This window comes from Maniola hyperantus, chromosome 26 (genome assembly GCF_902806685.2).
Source record: "Maniola hyperantus chromosome 26, iAphHyp1.2, whole genome shotgun sequence".
NCBI classification, from domain to species: Eukaryota; Metazoa; Arthropoda; class Insecta; order Lepidoptera; family Nymphalidae; genus Maniola; species Maniola hyperantus.
This window is the reverse complement of record NC_048561.1, coordinates 71133-90718: the sequence shown is the minus strand read 5'-3', so window position 1 is coordinate 90718 and position 19586 is coordinate 71133. Positions and strand designations below refer to the sequence as shown.

General features: G+C 39.2%; 1 protein-coding gene across 1 annotated transcript; it reads left to right on the top strand.

The window, feature by feature from the left end:
• The first annotated feature begins 156 nt into the window (after window positions 1-156).
• On the top strand, window positions 157-15953 carry LOC117994040 (uncharacterized). Its single transcript, XM_034981914.2, has 14 exons — window positions 157-280; window positions 1008-1452; window positions 1864-2014; window positions 2152-2270; window positions 2363-4528; window positions 4944-5318; window positions 5504-5695; window positions 9370-9585; window positions 10232-10374; window positions 11385-11526; window positions 12080-12271; window positions 13714-13916; window positions 14740-14910; window positions 15220-15953. Exons 1-14 carry the CDS (start codon window positions 234-236, stop codon window positions 15263-15265), a joined length of 4608 nt encoding a protein of 1535 aa, XP_034837805.2. The 5' UTR covers window positions 157-233; the 3' UTR covers window positions 15266-15953.
• The last annotated feature ends 3633 nt before the right edge of the window (window positions 15954-19586 follow it).

Sequence of the window (19586 nt, the reverse complement as noted above, 5' to 3'; positions counted from 1 at the left end):
ATACTCCCTTTGCGATACACGTCCACTGCTGGACATAGGTCTCCCACACGGCACGGTGTTACGCCGGCGCCATCTAGCGGCTCTCGCAGACTCGTCTGTCCGGTGCGAGGTGGGCATTCTAGCAATTTAGAACCCCCAACGTGTATTTTCCGAACGATGTGCTCTGCCCATTGCCACTTAATCACAATATAGCTATTATCGACAATCTTATCGTGCGATAAACACACAATTATATGGCAGGCGTCGGCCACAGCACATTGTTGAAGTTCCTCCACGATATGTGAGTACTACTTATCTTTCTAACATTCATTTATTACATTACTAATTTCTCTCTCCATAATATTATAAATGAGAAAGAAGAAAGCTATGCGAAAGTGTGTTTGTTTGTCCTCCAAGCACGCCGCTACAGAATCGCTCGGTTATACCTAGTTAGGGAACTGCAGAGTGACATCTGTCGCGGGCATCAGATACTTAGTTTATAAAGACGCCGGTCAAGTGCGAGTCAGACTCACACACTAAGGGTTCCGTACCATCCTATAACAAATAACACTTTTTGATCTATCGATATTTCATGGCGGCCATTTTGAAATTCTAATTATATTAAATATTTGTTATTATAGCCGCAATAGTAATCCAAAAAAAATTACAGAACTGACATACAGAACCTTAGTAAAAGGGTCCCTTCGACTTCGTCCACCTGCGCCCCCCCCCCCCCCCCCCCCCCCCGATTGTGGAGAAACGTATTCATCGTTACCGTAATCGTCAACAAATTCTGCCCTTTGATTGGATGATCCGCTGTTTACATTTTTTCACAGCCAATCAAAGGGCAGCATCTGTTGACGATTACGATAACGATGAATACGTTTTTCTAACACAATCGGGGAGCTGGTTCTTTAAAAATCCCGTGGAAACACTTTCATTTTAAGGGATAAAAAGTAACTTATAGCGAGTATCTACTTACTTTATTTTTAGCAGTTTACAATAATGTTTAATATTGGTTCCTTCAGCCCAAGTAACACAATGTCCGAACGCTCACCGACAATAGAGTCGCAAGTACCAGGACTACAGCAGTTCAGAAGTGTTACACGAACCACACTCGATGAACCCGAACACACTGTTGATGATAATATACAGTATAGAGAAAAAAGTAAACACGCTAAAAGACCTACTGGAGTATCTGAAACAGATTATATTGTAGATGATAAAAAAGATGTAACATTACCAGAAGAAGAGAATGATTCGAATGGAGATTTCGTCAAATCACTGAATACTAGAGAGGATCTTAATGATGAAAAGGGTTTTAATGCTACAAATTTTGCTTCCGATGAAGAGGCAGTAGCTGACAAAGATGATTTTGTGTATTCGCCAGTAATCACCGTGACTAAGGAAGAATCGAGCTTCACGAAGGGAGACCTGAAGCTGCAGAAGGTGGTCGTCTCGGAGGACGTCTCGGTAAGGTTCCAACATTTGTTTAAGAAGCAAAGTTCTCCCGCGAAAACAGTGTTCACACGCGACCAGAAGTTTGAGTACGAGTATAAGAAATGAAATTATTTGAATATATTAATTGGAATAAATAATTCGGAAATTGCATGAAAAAAATTAATTTTTTGTCTTCCTTTTTCAAGAATTTATTGAATTATTGAAATATTTTAATTAAATCTTATATATTTTTTTCCATATAATTACTTACTGTTTTATTTTTTACCTGTAATATGAAAGTTAAAGTTGTTCAAAAGATTAAAAATTTTGTTTTAAAAGAATGAATATTGAAAATACTTCCTTGACTCTTTTAGTACGCCAATGAAAGATTTTAAAATTGTTACTTAAGTGAAACTTATACAAGGTAGAAATTATAATTTTTAGGATGAATCAATGGTTAAAAACAAGATAATAAGTGTAACTGAGGCAAGTAGTCCTGTTGAAGTACGCACTGAAATACGCAGCGACGTTTTACCGGTAACAATAAGATTGGATCAATACACTGCTGGAAATAATGATAAGAAGAAAACTGGAGGTAACCTTATAACTTAACAGTAGTTAACCAACAATAATAACAATCGTGAATATCATGATACCAATTAAACAATTCTAAAAACATTTAGTTTAATACGTCACGTTGTCAAAAACTTAATAATCTTAAATGATTTTCAGAAGAAGAACATAAAGATTCGAAGAAAAACCAAACGAGAATACCAAAGCTCAGGTTTAAGCAAGCAATTGAGAGAGTAAGAAAAGAAAGACAGGATAAACGAAACACAAATGACCCCAAGGTATAATTTTACTATAATTTCAACTGTACTCAACATTTGTTAACAACATTCAGAAACGCTAAAATATGTTAAAAAATCTTATGATTTTTCAGCCATTTTTGGAACAAAAACGACGCTCATCTATACCAAAACTGAAAGACATCAGTAAAAACTCACCGCAAGGTGTAACGAAAGTTTTGATTGAAACCAAGAAAGATCAGGAACTAGAGTCACCAAAAGTAGATGATGAATTTGACAAAATATACGAAGAAATCATAGAAAGCGAAGCTTCTAATGATATACCATCACCCGACAAAATCAGCAATCCAATTAAACTAGAATCTAAATTTGAAGAAATAATACACGCTTACGACGAAAATAATGTCCAATCAGTGAATGAATGTGAAAATAATGTAAGTATTGAGAAGACTAAGAGTAAAATTCCGTTACTTAAGCGAAAAAGTGAACAAGAAATTGAAATACCACCTCCAAGTCATCGAAAATATTCATTTAAGAGATCTAATACAGAAGATTACAAAAATAAAACCCCTGCGATGACAAAAGAAAAATCTATGAAATCTGATGATGAAACTGTTAGACATGGGAACACTAGTGTAAAATCAGGAACTATTTCGAAGAACAAAACTGATTCACTTGGTAATGCTAACCCTACTATAATGAAATCAGAGGCCACACAAAAAAATATTGAAATGAAAAAAGAACTGATGAGATCGCTAACAGAAACTGTAGTAAAATCAGAAAACATTAGTAATAGTAACGTAAATGATGCTACTAAATGTAAAATACCTGTTGCATTGAATACAAAAGATAGTTTAGACACGAAAATTAACTCAGCTACTCTAAACAAACATCCAGCAAGGTTAAATATTAAAGATAGGATATCCAATACAGTAACTGATAAAAAAGATAAATTAACGGATAAAAATGTTGGAAATTCTCCTCCACAATATGCATTAAATGTTAAATCATCTACACTACTCGAGGAAGACAAATTCGTCAAACAAGATGTAAAGCATATTTTAGGAACGAAGAATATTGACGACAAAGTGATAGAAGAGAAACCAACTTCTTTGTCACAAGAAAGCAAGACTTCTCAAATACAAAGTATGGATATTGAACAACAAACCGAAACAATAAATAATATGTCTACTATTCCAAACTCAGTGACAAAATATGGAAGAGTGACAAAGAACACAGATAAAGGAATAGTATCTTCAGAAAACCTCTGCAGTCCACAATCGAGTCCACCTCACGCACAACTTACAGCAATAAACGGTACCAAATATGTAAATGAAGTTCCTCTTTTGACCGAAAAACAAAACTATCAAGAAACAGAACCTAAAAGCAGTCACTTAATCTTAGAGAGTTCAAAAAGCACAACAGATCCACCTTCTAATGTAAAAACTAATCCGAATAAAAATTCACACGTACTTCCATCTCAAAATGAAAATGAAAGCAAAATTTCTATAAGTGAAACATCCAATTTCACAGTCAAAATTAATCTTGCCGATAGCAAACATGATGTTAAGTTGATTAAAGAAGATCAAACAATGAAAGAACTAACGGCATCAAATATTGGTGCACAACCAATTAAAATTTGCAATGATAATAACAAAGCACAAGATAAAGATAAAACTAATTTCAAAACAGATCCCAAAATAGATGTTAAAATAAATTACGAATCAAAAGAAATTACAATGCCTGATGAAAAAGAGCAAACTTTCAACAAAATTGAACTGACTTTGAAATCCCCAATCAGAACAACTATAAACGAAAATAATTTTAAGAAAGAAGGCAACTTAAATACACAAAATATACTGAAAATTTTACCAGAAAATAATAAATTGGTTATTCAATCAACGAAACAATTAGATGATAGATTAAAACAACCTTTTAGTACCTCTGAGTCTGACATCAAAAATGTTAAAGTTCCAAAACCTTTAATATCTAAATCAAAAATTACTGATGATTATCAGGCAGCATTAGTAACAGGAAAAAATCAGACTGATTTAGTGAACGAAATAGTATTAGCCAATACAGAACCTGATTGTAAAAAAGTAAATGATACTAAATTGGAAAATTTACCTGTCAAAAGTACAAATGCAGGAGAGGAAGCAGAAGAAGATATTATTATGTTAAAGGGTAAAGTTAACAGAGTAATAAGAAGGTTGGATTCAAAGGATTACAAAACCGTCAAAAAGGAATTAGATGATGTTCCCAAAGAAGTTTCTGTAACATCTAAAATAGCCTTGTTTGAAGTGAGTTTATTTTTCTATTGTTATTAAAAGCTATACATAAATTTAAAAAATATTCATACCATAATACAGACAAAAGATTTAATATACTATTAAATATTATGACAGAGGTATTTATTGCTAAAAATTATATATGTACATATCAATAAACAGTCCACACATTTTTTTGACAATAGAATTCCTTTATTCAGTAGAATACATAGCGGAGCGAGACCAATAATTAATCTATGACATACATATTGATAGAAAATACTACAATAATTAAACCTTAAGTTTATTTAATTAATTTTTAAATTGATATTTTTTTTTAATACGAAGGTGAATTTTTAACATGACCAAACTTTAAATTAAAACTTTGGTGATTTTACTATCCTCATACATTAAAACTAAAATAACTAAACCAGTTTTACATTTCTAGAGATGTGAATCGAAAGACCCAGTATCAAAAAGTTACGAAGAAATTGAACCACTTAAAGAAGACGTGGTTAACGACAAACCTAAAATTGTGAATGAGATTTTAAAGATGGATTACAATCAAAACGAACTGAACTGTGTAGACGAGTCCATACATGCATCTGCTTTAGATAATACAGTCAACAATGAAAAAACTACAACGAGTAATGATTTCGAAGCAAACAAAGTCAATAGAAATGAAACAAAAGATTTGAAAACGAAAAACATTTCAAGTGAAAGAAACAAGATCAATCGAACAATCTCAAGTGTAAATAATGAAGTATTCGCGAAGGATGCACCGTCTAGTTCACAAGTGTGGCAGGAGTATAGAAGGAAAAAGGTAATCGTGTTCGCTCTAACAGATAACGCCCTCTAATTCATCATAATCAACCCATCGCCGGCTCACTACTGAATACGGGTATCCTCTCAGAATGAGAAAAGTTTGGCCATAGTCTACCACGCTGGCCAATAGAGGGTTGGCAGACCTCACAGATTAATATACAGATTTCCTTGTTTGCTTTGAAGGAGGATTCAGACATGCGCAGGGCCAGATCCCTGGCGGAGCTGGACCTGGGGGATGCGGTGAAGGGGCGAGTCAAGCAGCTGGTGGTGAGGATGAGCTCTGTGGACAGGGGGGGCGCGAGCAGGAGGGAGCACCTGGAGGGGAGGGGCAGGCCCAGGGGCGGCACCGTGTCGCAGAGGATCGCCATGTATGAGGTACCATCAGGCCATTTAGTCACGGGACCCCAGAAATACAGGATGCAATTATAACGCTAGCAAAAACATATCGCTATTATTATACTCCTTGAACCCAATCCAATACCAATAAGGGGGCGTCCATATATTACGTGAGATGTTTAAGGGGGGGAGAGGGTCGAGTCAAATCTCATCTAATCTTACGTTGGAGAGAGGGGGGGGTCTCGGCAAATATCACGCAAATTTTTTTGTGATTGATACAAAAAAAATTATACTATTTTGGTCCCTTTAATCCAGATTATACGTGCTTAAGATTGCGTAATCGTAATATGATTTAAGTGTTCTATTGTTAAATTAAATAAAATAAATTTTTATTACACTTATAACTCTCAGCAATATTGATTACTAGTCTTAACTAGTCGTAAATAAAAGCACGAGGCAATTTTTTTTCTTTTTACAATAACAATCCAACGCGCTTACGTAAGAAACCCGCATTTTGAAAAATCTCACGTGAGATTGGGGGATGGGGGAGGGTTGAACAAAATCTCACGACATCTCACCAGGGGGGGAGGGAGGGACAGACAATTCAAAAAAACACCTCACGTAATTTATGGATGCCCCCTAACCATTTGTCTTATACTTGTACTTTTAGTGATGTAATATTTTTCAAACCCGCAACGCCATTTCGCAGCATTGATCCCGCGGCATCTATCTACGCAACGTTCGTTGACCTCTAGCGTCAGTCAGATGTTTTATTTGCAATAAATTGCGAACTTTTAAAATTACAGCTGTTTTAAATACCTACCCGTTTTCCTGGTGGCATCATATCAGTATAATCATCAGTAGGTACTATCACCTTTCCTCGTCTCCCTCACCCCGTCCCCCCCCCCCTTCGACAACATTCGTGTAATTTTTATTTCTTTATAGAAAAGGGTAAAACGTTTTTGGTCCAATCTAAGCCCGGGACCTCAAGGTCCGCACTCCGCAGGCACTCAACCGTTGAAGCACATCATTTGTACGTTACATTGAAGCGTGCGCAACGAAGCAAGCTTGCAAGTCAAGACAAGTCGAATCATTTATTCAAGTAGTACTATTGTACACTTTTTGAATTTTGATTGTCAATAATTGTTGGATTTGTAAGATGATCAAAAACAAATTATTTGTAAGATGATCAAAAACAAATTATTTGTAAGATGATCAAAAACAGATTATTTGTAAGATGATCAAAAACAAATTATTTATTCAGAATAGGTAAAATGTTAAATATTACGCTCAGGTACTGATGGTCAAAATTTTAATTTGTAAGATGATATTAAGTAGTGGTGATAATTAATACGTACCTACTTAAAACTAAAGCTACGAGGGTTCCAAACGCGCCCTAGTCTTCAGGGTCATCAAGGTCATCGTCCTCGTTACCAATCGATCGAAGCCCACTGCCCACAGCTGAGCAAAGATCTTTCCTAGTGACTTTTATTTGATTTTATTTTTATTTGTACCAGAAAGTTGTCATAATAAAGAGAAGAAGAAACTAAACGTGAACAGGCAAGCACATAATCCCTACATAGTATAAAATAAAGTCGCCTCCCGCTGTCTGTATGTATGTATGAACGCGTAGATCTTTTAAACTACGCAACGGATTTTAATGCGGTTTTCACCAATAGATAGAGTAATTCAAGAGGAAGGTTAATATGTAGGTATAGTTTAACATTAGTTTGTGTTAATTTGTTGAAATAGACGATATTTGAACAAAACGTCGGAAGAATCACTCCTCACTGACACCACATTAGTATCTAAGTAGGTACATTGCACCCATGCGACGCCGGGGCGGGTCGCTAGTCTCTCTATAAGAGGTCTCTACCAGTGACCCTCTTTGCAACTTGTTTGTTGGTCTTGGAAGGTGCATAACATGATAATTATTTACCATCGTCTCAATCCATCGCTGGCCCACTACTGAGCACGGCCTCCTTTTAGAATAAGAAGGGTTTGGTCATAGTCTACCACGCTGGCCAAGTGCGGATTGACACACACCTTTGAGAACATTGCGGAGAATTCTCAGGCATGCATATTTCCTTAGTTTAGTTACTAAGTACAATGTTGTCCTTTGCCGTAAAACAAGTGATATTTATAAATAACTAGTTTATGCTCGCGACTTCGTCCGCACTGGACTACACAAATTTCGTACCCCTATTTCACCTCCTTAGGGGTTGAATTTTCAAAAATCCTTTCTTAGCAGAGCTTTCTTATGCTTCCGTCATAATAGCTTGTCTGCGCCAAACAGCCCGATCCGTCCAGTAGTTGGAGTTGTGCGTTGAAAGATCAGTCAGTCACCTTTTTCTTTTATATATTTAGAAGATTTCCTTGAAGTGTAGGTAAAACACTATAAAAATTATTTAAAAAAAAAAGTGATATTGAATTGCTCAAAACGCACATAGCTCCCAGTAGTGGTCTCTGCGTGGTGGGATCGAACCTCGGACTTGTGGCACGACGCACAGGCTGTCACCACTACGACAGATAGTAGTTCACTTGGAGAAACATAATTAGTATGTTTAGTTATCGCGCTCACTCAGACACAACTCGAAGCTAATGTTTGTTATTTCAACTTGTCGACACAAGGCCGCGCCGCCGACAGATCAAACGTATATATATTATATATGTATATTGTATAGTATATACGAGTATATAAGGAAGGACGCACGTCTTTTATCTAAAATCTAAATAATCGAAAAAATTTAATACTTAGTTCTACATTTTTCAACTTAAGTAATAACTATTTTGTCAATGGGATGAGAGTAGATCTATACTAATATGTACCAATGAAAACAGTTGTTTACGCTCATTATATTTTTCGTGGTTTTTGAGTAAAAAATTTACTGAAATGTTGTCTGTGATTTGGTTTTGTTGAAGCATGAAGTTGATGTGTTTAATTTGGATTTTACTTATGACAGTGAGTAACCTAATTTATACTAGGTTGATATCCATCCACACTTGGCCAGCGTGGTAGACGTGGTAGAAAATTCTTTTCATTCTGAGAGGAGACCCGTGCTCAGTAGTGAACCAGCGATGGGTTGATGATAACTCATTTTCGAGGGAAGCTGGAAGAGATTTGTATAAAAGAGATAAGCTTCACCTTTGTCCACTTAATTTCATTATCTGTTGACTTACTGACTGACTGACTGACTTATATATCAACGCACAGCCTAAGCCGCTGGTCTTAGAGACATGAAATTTGGAGGGTCTGTTCTTTTTAAAGAGTAGGTAGGTATCTATTAGGAAAGGATTTTTCGAAATTCCACCCCTAAGTGGGTTAAATAGGGGTTTGAAATGTATGTAGTCCGCGCGGACGAGGTCGCGGAAAATCAAAGAGTTATGTACAGTACGCAGCCGAAAGTAATGTACATCGCCCCTTAGAATGACATTTCGGCTTTGTAGAGCGTTGTCTCTGTCACTCATACCTATGTAACGTTTTGTCGGTCTCACCGACTGAGACAGTGGTATCCTATCTCCTTCTTAAGGTCGATGTACATTACTTTCGGCCGCGTACTGTACCTACTGACTGCTAGCTATTTATTTTAGAATTAGAATTAGAATTTGTTGAAATTATGTTTAGAATGAATGAATGAATGAATGATTTATTCAATACAATGTAGGTAGGTACAATAGGTTGAAACAATGTATGTTCCTTACACGTTTTACAGAGCAAGCTAACCTCACCGCGCGGCGATGCCCCGCCCGCCCGCCCACCACCCCAGCCTGTCACGACGGAAGAGAACAGCGTCGACGAGGAGCAGCTGAGGAGTAAGATAGACGAGCTGACGAGTGTGAACGTGACGTATGGCCGCTTCGAGGAGATGGCGTCCATGGAGCTGAGCGACGGGGGGACCATGCCTGTTCTGTCATTGGGAACTGCTATGGTGAGGAAAATCTAATTCAAATGTTTTTGTAAGAGATAGCAAGCAAACGAGCATGCGGGCCACCTGATGTTAAATGATTACCGCCGCCCATGAACATTTGCAGCACCAGAGGAACCACCAATGCGGGCTTTCAGGAATTTGTTGGTGCGCCCCTAGGATAACCCCATGTTGTAATCTAGTGGGAACACCGCCGATGAGAGTTGATGCGTGGAAAGAAAGAGGGATCTGGCACAACGGGTGGTCGAAGTGTACCGGACACCCAGGTGGCGCCCCGTACCAGACAACCAGCACTCCCCATTACATTATAGGCGATAGAACACGCATAGAGAGCTAACGTCTCTGCGGTGCTCCAGACTTTCCAACGAGCCGGTTAGTTTGGGATCGTCCACAAGTCGAACAGCCTGCCGCTGGATCCGATCACATGGACTATAGGACGTAGTACCACACTACTTACTTGACTTTACTATCTGCCGCCGCCAATGAGGAGACTTTCATCTCCGCGTTCGTTCCTCTCACTTTTTGGCATTTACCTACCTAGGTCCTCATCCCAAACGTCTGTTCAAAAACCATCACATTTTTTTGGAGTCAATTTGAAACTCCATCTCCCACTGTCACCAACTCTATCACTGCTCTCCACTCCTCACAGCTGGAGCCAGCGCTGCTGAGGCACGTGATCCACGCGGGCATCGACCTGGGGTACCGCGCGATCGACAGCGCTTACATCTACGGCAACGAGCGGGAGGTGGGCCAGGCCATCCGGGACAAGATACAGGACGGGACCGTCACGCGGTGAGTCATGTGGCCTCCTATCCCGGGTCGGGGGTTCGGTCCCAGGCATGCACCTCGGACGACTCCGGAACTACGTGGAATTAAATATCACTTGCTTTGTCTGAGTGTTCTCCATCATGTTCTCAAAGGTGTGTCAACAATAGATTTATGTCAACCTACAATACAATAATGCCAACAATAGGTCATCAACCGATAGATATCACACAACATAGATAACAACAGAGATGCTAGACATAGGTTTGTTGTAGGCCAGGCCCCCAGGGGCTTCCACACGCCACGGTCTTGCGACGCCGCTATCCAAACTAAAAATTCTATAGGTGTATCGATGGTATTACCGACTCCCGAAGACTCGTTTGATTTCTTCTGCCCACCTAGTGAAGGGTCTTGCAACGCTACGCTTTCATGTGCGAGGTCGCCATTCTAGCGCCTATCGGTTTTTATGACTATAAAATAAATCCTGCCTTGCCACTTCAACTTCGCAACCCGTTGAATTACATATGTCGGTTACTCTAGTTCTACTGCAGATCTCCTTATTTCCTCATAGATCACGTAGAGAAACTCCGCACATAGCTCTCTCCATCGCCCGCTGAGTGACTCTTACTTGTGTTCGACTTAGGCAGAGTTACTGAACAAGTACGACAAACCTTTCAAATCAGAAATGAGGAGATCCATCTCATATCTGATTTGAAACGTGTGTGAAGTCTACCACTCTGTTCTTAGCGTGCTTGATGGAGTATGGCCTAAGCCCTTCTCATTGTACGAGGTGACCCGTGGTCCTCTCCTCTCCTCTCTCCTCCTCTCGGTTATATGGGCCGAATCACGGGAGGGCGCCCGTTCGGTACTTGCTCTTGACGTTTTCCCGGGGCACCTTCTTGACTCCCTACAAATTATTTTATGTCTCCTCCTTGTCCCTTATGCTCACTCTCCCCCCTTGGGGGTTAGACGTCACAAGCACAGCAGCAGTAGGCCTGTGATGAATTGAGTTGATGATGGTGATGTACTGTCCCCAGCTCGGAGCTGTTCATCATCAACAAGCTGTGGAGCACCTTCCACCGCCGCGACCTGGTGGAGGCGGCGTGCCGGCAGTCGCTGGACGCCATGGGTTTGGACTACTTCGACCTGTACCTCATACACAACCCCATGTCATTCAAGGTATAACCACTTATATTATATGAATTGTGCCCGCCCGTTGTGCCAGATCCTTTTGTCACGCACATGCGAACTATGGAATCAACTCCCATCGGCGGTGTTCCCATTATATTACAACATGAGATTAATCAAGGAGCGGATCAACAAATTCTTGAAAGGCCGGTAACGCATTGGTGGTTCCTCTGGTACTGCAAATGTTCATGGGCGGCGGTAACCACTTGTTGGCTCTTCTCAGACCTGGGCGCGTTTGGAACCCTCGTAGCTTTAGTTTTGAGTTTACGTAATTAAAAATCCAAAAATCTACAGTCAAAAAGTTACTGTTTTTTATGGTGACGTGAAATCAATGAAAAGTAGAGCTATACCTGGTTACCTGCGTCAAATCAACATTTGACGCCTGCGAGTGACGTCAAAGCCTTCGAAGTTTTGTTACAAGTTCCTATAAATATCGTGAACTGTGCTGAATGACAGTTTCGTCCAAAAAAGATCCGAGCTATATTTTCAAGACACGACTAAAGCGTTACTTGTAAAAATTCCCTTCAATAATGGTTACTTCCAGGAAGGGCCGAACCCCGTGCCCAAAATAGCAGGAGTCCTCCAATATTCATCGCATGACTACCTGGAGGCCTGGTTCGGCGTGGAGGGCCTCATATCGCGGGGCCTCGCGCGGCGCGGGGGCCTCAGCAACTTCAACTCGCAACAAGTGGACAGAATCGTGGAGAAAGCGAGGATCAAGCCTGTCATCAACCAGGTAACCAACATATGCCCAGCGATTGCGGGAGAGTGACAGCTTCAATGTTACGATCGCAATCACCTCTGATTGGTTGACGCTCGCTCACTATTGGCTACAATGCATTGTAGCAACAAGACTCGCACAAATTTAGCCAATCAGAACAATTGAGACTGTAATAAAGATTGATGCAGGTTTTACGAAATCAACCTACCGCTGCTCGAGTGCGGTAGAATGATGGTTACAATGTCACAATGATTGGTTGACGCTCGCTCACTATTGGTAACAGGCTCTACGGCATTGGCAGATTTGCCCTAAGGCCCAGTAGGCCCGGGCCTAGGGCGGCCAAGTATTAGGGACAAAAATTGCCAATTTTGACAAAAATTTCACTGATGTTATGATAAAAGTTGGCAATAAAAAATCGTTAAGTTTGTAGTCTATTATCATGAGTGCTGAGAAAGGGGCGGCTTGGTACCTATTTACTACATGGCCTGGGGCGTAGGGCGGCCAAGACTGCAAATCCGCCACTGCTCTTCGGCCTCCAGGCTTCGGAGCGGTACCACAGTGAGAGAACTCTGGTTGACCCTGAATCGACGATATAAGTATTAGGCTATGGTGATGTAAAATCAAGGAAAAATGGGACTACACATTAGGGCTACCTGCGTCAAATGTACTACCATGTGACGCCTGCCAGTGACGTGGCAGGCGCGACGTTTGGTTACAAGTTCTCCAACTGTCGAGAACTGTGACGATCCATGGCTTACAATTGTTACAAACCTTGAGAAGTCCTTCAGTGATATCCCCAATATATTCAGTATACCTACTTACCTACATTACATAAAAGTACCACTACATACATACATATTTTACATTATGACTAGCTTATGCTCGTGACGTCATACGCGTGGAGTAGGTACATATATTTCAACCTCCTTTTTACTCCCCCTTCTTAGCTGATGCCTACGTCATAATAGCTATCTGCATTCCGAACCAGTGGTAAATTAAAACTACCCGACGATTCGAAAGCGCTTGTAAAAAAGTCTACTTGAATAAAACATATTCTATTCTATTCTATTCTATTCTATTCTATTCTATTCTATTCTATTCTATTCTATTCTATTCTATTCTATTCTATTCTATTCTATTCTATTCTATTCTATTCTATTCTATTCTATTCTATTCTATTCTATTCTATTCTATTCTATTCTATTCTATTCTATTCTATTCTATTCTATTCTATTCTATTCTATTCTATTCTATTCTATTCTATTCTATTCTATTCTATTCTATTCTATTCTATTCTGAATGGCTCAGGCCGATCCGTCCAGTAGTTTGAGCTGTGCGTTGATAGATCAGTCAGTCACCTTTTCCTTTTCTATAAGTATTTAGGTATCTGCTCCACTGTAAAGGTGCGCAAGTATTAGATAGGTACCTACCTACTTCATCTCAAATATTGTGAGCAGGTGGAAAGCCACCCCTACCTCACCCAACTGCGCCTGGAGGAGTTCTGTGCGTCGCGCAACATCAAGCTGAGCTGCTTCGGCGTGCTGGGCTCGAAGGGGACCCCCGCCGAGCTGACCAGCGGCCTGTCGCCGGCGATCGACGACCCCCTGGTCCAGGTCATGGCGGCGGGGCTGGGGGTCACGCCTGCCCAGCTACTGATCAGGTATGATTCTAACATCAACTCTTCAACACTTCTTCTTCTTAGGCTACGTTTTATCCCGGAGAATCAAAGAGTTCCCGCGGGATTTACAAGAACCTATGTCCACGCGGACGAATTCACGCATCAGAGCTAGTTTTGAATAAATGCTTTGAGTTTGAGTTTGAATTTTGTGATAGTTAAAAACTAAATGTACTAGGGTTCCAAACGCGCCCTGGTATGAGACGAGCTCACAACATAGTATACTAACTTTAAAGAATAACCGACTCATGCCTAGTTTCTGAACTCGCCAGTTATGTTCTCATTAGCTATTGATTTAATAAAGTTATGTATAGGATAAACGTCGGTTAGCTGTCCATGCGTTATGAATACAACAATAACTATGAAACCGATAACCAGTTCACTATTCTGTCGCTAGATGAGCCTGTTACAGGAAACAAGTTTTCGCCATCAGTACTAGTTTTGTTATTAATAATATTTTTTTCTGTGCTAAATAAGTGGCTAAACACTGTTTCTGCATAGTAACAAACAAACTATTAAAATAATGTTTAATCTAAAATTACGCAAACCATGAACTACCTATTGACAGGCGAAACATTAAATAACTTTATGGAATCGATAAACGGCGCACGGTGCTTTTAAACGGAGTTTATCTTGCATTGCGTCGTTCAGCAATGCACTGTCCCGAGTCATCGGACCAATAGCGCTATTGAATAGGAAACCGGGCATGAGTATTTTAAAGTTAGGAAGCATTAGTAGCCGGCAACAGCTCGCTTCGCTTGTGCTAATGCGTTGTTGTTGTTGTTGTTGTTGTTGTTGGTGGTGGCAGCTACCAGCTGCAGCTGGGCCGCAGCGTGGTGGTGAAGTGCTCCAGCGCGGCGCACCTGGCGCAGGCGCGCGCGGCGGCTCCGTCGTCATCAGCGCCGGTGCGGCTGCAGCCGACGCACGTGGCGGCGCTGAACGCTCTCAATAGGAACAAGCGCACCTTCACGTTCAAAGGGTAAGTGCGTGGCGGCCCACGCGCAGTGTAGGGTTCCGTAGTCACAACTTAGCCATGATAGTTTTCCTTTAAAATTGATTATATACCTACCTACTACTGCTGTGAATTTTTCACGTTCCTATATACTACCATTTGGCTGATAAAGGGGCGGCAGCGCAAGACCGCGGCGTGTAGAAGTCCCTACAAGAGACCTATGTCCAGCAGTGGGCGTGTATCGGTTGATGATGATGATGAGGCAATAAAAGAAATACATGGGTTTAACCAGTCTACAATGTAATGGTATAAAAAGTGTTTTTTTTCTATTTTCAGAATGGGAGATACACACAAAAACTATCCGTTCAGAATACCCTTTTAAAGTATTTATGGCGTTTTGTTATCTTTTGATATTATGTTGTAGTATCGGTTACCATAAGAGATCACAAATGCAGTATTTATTAACTAATTTTATTAGACTAAAATCGGTTCAATAGTTTAGCACTTGCATTATTTTTAACTAACCATAGTAAGTAACTATAAGTACCTACCTATATTGTAAAAAAAAATGTAAGTTGTATTTTTTTCGGCATATTAGGTATGTCCTGCGAGGCAATTGCAACTACGGGGAAATGCAACTAATCTAATTATCTTCATAAGTAACATAATGTAAGACTAGCTTGTGCTCGCAACTTCATCCGCGTGGACTTTGTACACAAATTTAAATCCCTATTTCACCCCCTTAGAGGTTGAACTTTCAAAAATCATTTCTCAGCGTATGTCCACAGAGTACTTTGTAATATATGAAACGTATGTCTACGTCACAATAGCTGTCTGCATGCCAAATTTCAGGCCGATCCATCCAGTACTTTGAGCTGTGCGTCGATAGATCAGTCAGTCAGTCACCTTTTCCTTTCATATAGGCATTTAGATAATTAGTTTGGTTGCCTTTTACCGATAGTTGCAATTGCAAAACTCGTCTACTGCGCAAGTATGAGGTCAGCTGTATTTTCATGTAAAACGAATTGTATGTATGTTAAGTAGGTACCCATAGAAATAAAAAACATTTTGTTGCATTCAATCGTTTTATTTTTTCAATTATTGTGTTTATTAGTAAAAAAATAACCTATACTAAAGCCTGACCAGAAATGTTAAAAAAAACTTGGTCTGAGGGCGCCACTAGTATATGGTCTATAGCAAGTAGATAATCTATGGTCTATAGCAAGTAGATAATCTATGGTCTATAGTCACTAAGTGTATCTCAGAAGTGTACAGTGCCACAAGGCTCTCTCGGCACTTGAATGACATTGACACGGGGGCGCTGTTGGAGAACAAAGGCTTAGACTATTCTTTGGACTATTCAAAGAACAAACAAGAACAAAGGGAACACTTGACGGCAACGTTAGTTCCGGTTTTCGCCACGCGCCAAGATAGCCTTGTCGCACTGTATGTTCTAGTTTCCATTAGTTGCTCGGGTATTCCGCAACGTGGCGACGTGTTTTACTTTCATGGTCAATGTTTAAATTAAAAGCTTAAATTGTTAACAATAATTACAAGAAACCTTACAACTAAGGGCGTGCTCGGACGGGGGACTACTGTATATTGTATAATGTATATTGTATATTGTCGCACGAGTAGATATTCTGTGCTATTGTCCGCGGAGGACACGACATTATACATAAAGCAACAACAACGACCCATCCGTATATTAGTGATGTAACGAATATTCCATGTAATAGTTAACTAATAAAACAAAATCCATTCATTTCTTGTTTTTTTAGGGTTCCGTACCTCAAAAGGAAAAACGGAACCCTTATAGGATCACTTTGTTGTCTGTCTGTCACAAGTAAAGGAATAAAGACGAAACTGTGAATTTGTGGTTACATCACAACAAAAAAATTAAAATGTGTTCATGAGCAAATATTGCTATTATCAACTTTCAAAGTAAGATTGCTATATCAAGTGGGGTATCATACGAAAGAGCTTTACTTGTACATTTTAAAACAGATTTTTATTTATTTTTAGGCATAAGTTTTTGATCGTGCAAAATGTCGATAAAATACAGTTGTAGGACGGAACGAGGGCGCGAGTCTGACTCGCACTTGGCCGGTTTTTAATGAGATAAAAAGTAGCTTAACCTCGTAATCACATTATCAGTATTCTCTTTATCATTAATTGGTAACGGGACTGCCGCCAAGGTCACCTGTCTCCGAGCCAGGCACAAATGGCGCCAAATGTAAACTAAAGCGGAATACTCGCATTGTCCAAACTATGGCATTCGTTACATCGCTAGTACATACTATAAACATAACAGTATAATATTACTAGATGATGGAATTCTTTGATTTTCCGGGATAAAAAGTAGCATATGTCCGTCTCCGGGATGCAAGCTATATCTGTGCCAAATTTCGTCAAAATCGGTTGAGCGGATTGGCCGTGAAAGACTAACAGACAGACACACTTTCGCATTTTTAATATTAGTATCGATAAATAAATGCAAGTGTATCTGTCTGTCTGTCTGCTAGCTTTTCACGGTCCATTCGTTCAACCGATTTAGACGAAATTTGGTAAAGGGATAGCTTGCATCCCGGGGAAGGACATAGGCTACTTTTTATTTCGGAAAATCAAAGAGTTTCCGGGATTTTTAAATATCTAAATCCACGTGTACGAAGTCGCGGGGCGTCATCTAGTAATGTACAAATTTAAAGTTTCTTAAGGCACACGCCAAATTGAACTGTCCATCCGCCAGTAGTAGGACAAATAATACATGTTTGATTCTTAGGCTCCAATTTATAACCATCTGGACATCTATGTTTTCCTTTGAAAATATATCCAACATCTGGCTTTGGCCTGACCCCGCGAGGCGACGCCGTGTCGTTGGATATGTTATATGTTGGCTTGTAGTCACCAAATAAATGAGTCAGTAAGTCATTATCATGTAATTGTTCAACTTCCATACTTTTGTTATATTCTTTGGCATGTTTCGTCATCGAAGCTTGTAATTCCTTTACTTTTGAAAGAGTTTTATTATTTTCATCTGCTAGAACAGAGATTTCCTTTTTCATTTCATTTATATTCCTCTTCAGTACTGCGATTTCATCGGATTCTTCTTCTTGGACTCTAGCGATTACATTATTAAAAATTTTGTTTTCATAATTTTTCAATTTTTTTTAGTAAGGCATGTACATTTTGTACAGTGGACAGCGGTGGCGCCCACTATTATTAATATTAGCAGCAATTTCAACATCTTGTCTTCCAATATATTTTGCTTTCAGCTTCGTTCGCGCGGAATTTGGATCGAACTTGTAGTGATATAAAACTTGGAATACTTTAGAATTGCGAAATATTTATATTTTGGTAAGTCCACAGATTTCCGAGTGATGCGCGCACAAACAAACATACAGAGAAATTGAGAGATTTTATGAGTTCTATAGGAATAAATGAATTGAATTACAAGTATAAAGTACTACGTGTCAGCTAAATACTTTGAGTTGTGAATGACCGCTGGTACTGAATGCTCGGCTTTATATACCATCCAATTATATTCCTTATTTTCCTTACATTATCACACAGTAAATAAACTTCTGCAACATTCCAACTTTCCCCTCCAGTATATACTTATCATTACATTACTGCACTGTACCTATACAAATATAATTTACGATTTTCCTTATAAATGTCAACCTACAATATACCTACAATATTTTTCCTGTTTTATTTAATGTATTACTTTATAGAAAATGGATATCTTTACATTTCAGGGTGCCGTCGTGAAAAAAACCGGCCAGGTGCGAGTCGGACCTCGCTCTTTTTGGGTTCCGTAATCCGTACATAATTGTGAACAACATTATTGTTTGGGATGTATAACATATTATTACATTTCCGAGCTAGACATTGCGGCAAATCGTAACAGATAAACACAAAATGTCCGTTTGTTCGGTCACAGCTCACAAACTATTTTATGAATTGGTATTTTCAATATTAATGTTTAATTAATATTGAAAATACAGTATTGTTTAAATACAGTAGAAAGTAATGTACATCGGCCTTTAGAATTTCGGCTTTGTACAGTATTGTCTCTGTCACTCATATCTATATGATGTTTTATCGGTCTCAACGACAGAGACAATGCTCTACAACACCGCTATCTCCTTCTAAAGGTCGATGTACATTATTTTCTGCCGCGTAAAGTAAGTATATGGTACATAACATATTGAAGTTCCACACGCTACAGTACCCAAATAAAAACATTTCGTACAGGATCTAGCGACAAAAATCAAAAAGCAAAAAATGCATTAAATGTTTGATATATTAATGTTGGAGGTCGTAGGTTCATTTCGGTTTCCCTGTTGGCTTTTTGAGTAATCCTGAAAAAATAAACAGACAAACTTTTTTTTTTTTTTAAATGAAAATCGGTCCAGAAACCTCGAAAAAATCGGTGTACATACATTTAAAAAAACGGGACGAATTGAGAACCACCTCCTTTTTGGAAGTGGGTTAATAAGTAGTCGCTATTTGGTTCTACTCATGAAGTAGAAATACCGACTTACAGCTGTTTTTTTTCTACAAAGATTGTAACTTGTAACGTGTGCCGTATGATGAACAGAACAGAACAGAACAGAACAAGACACAGAGGACGGAACTCCTCAACGGGCAACAGCAAATCGATCGCGATCACTATAATAGCTTAATAAAAAGTACAC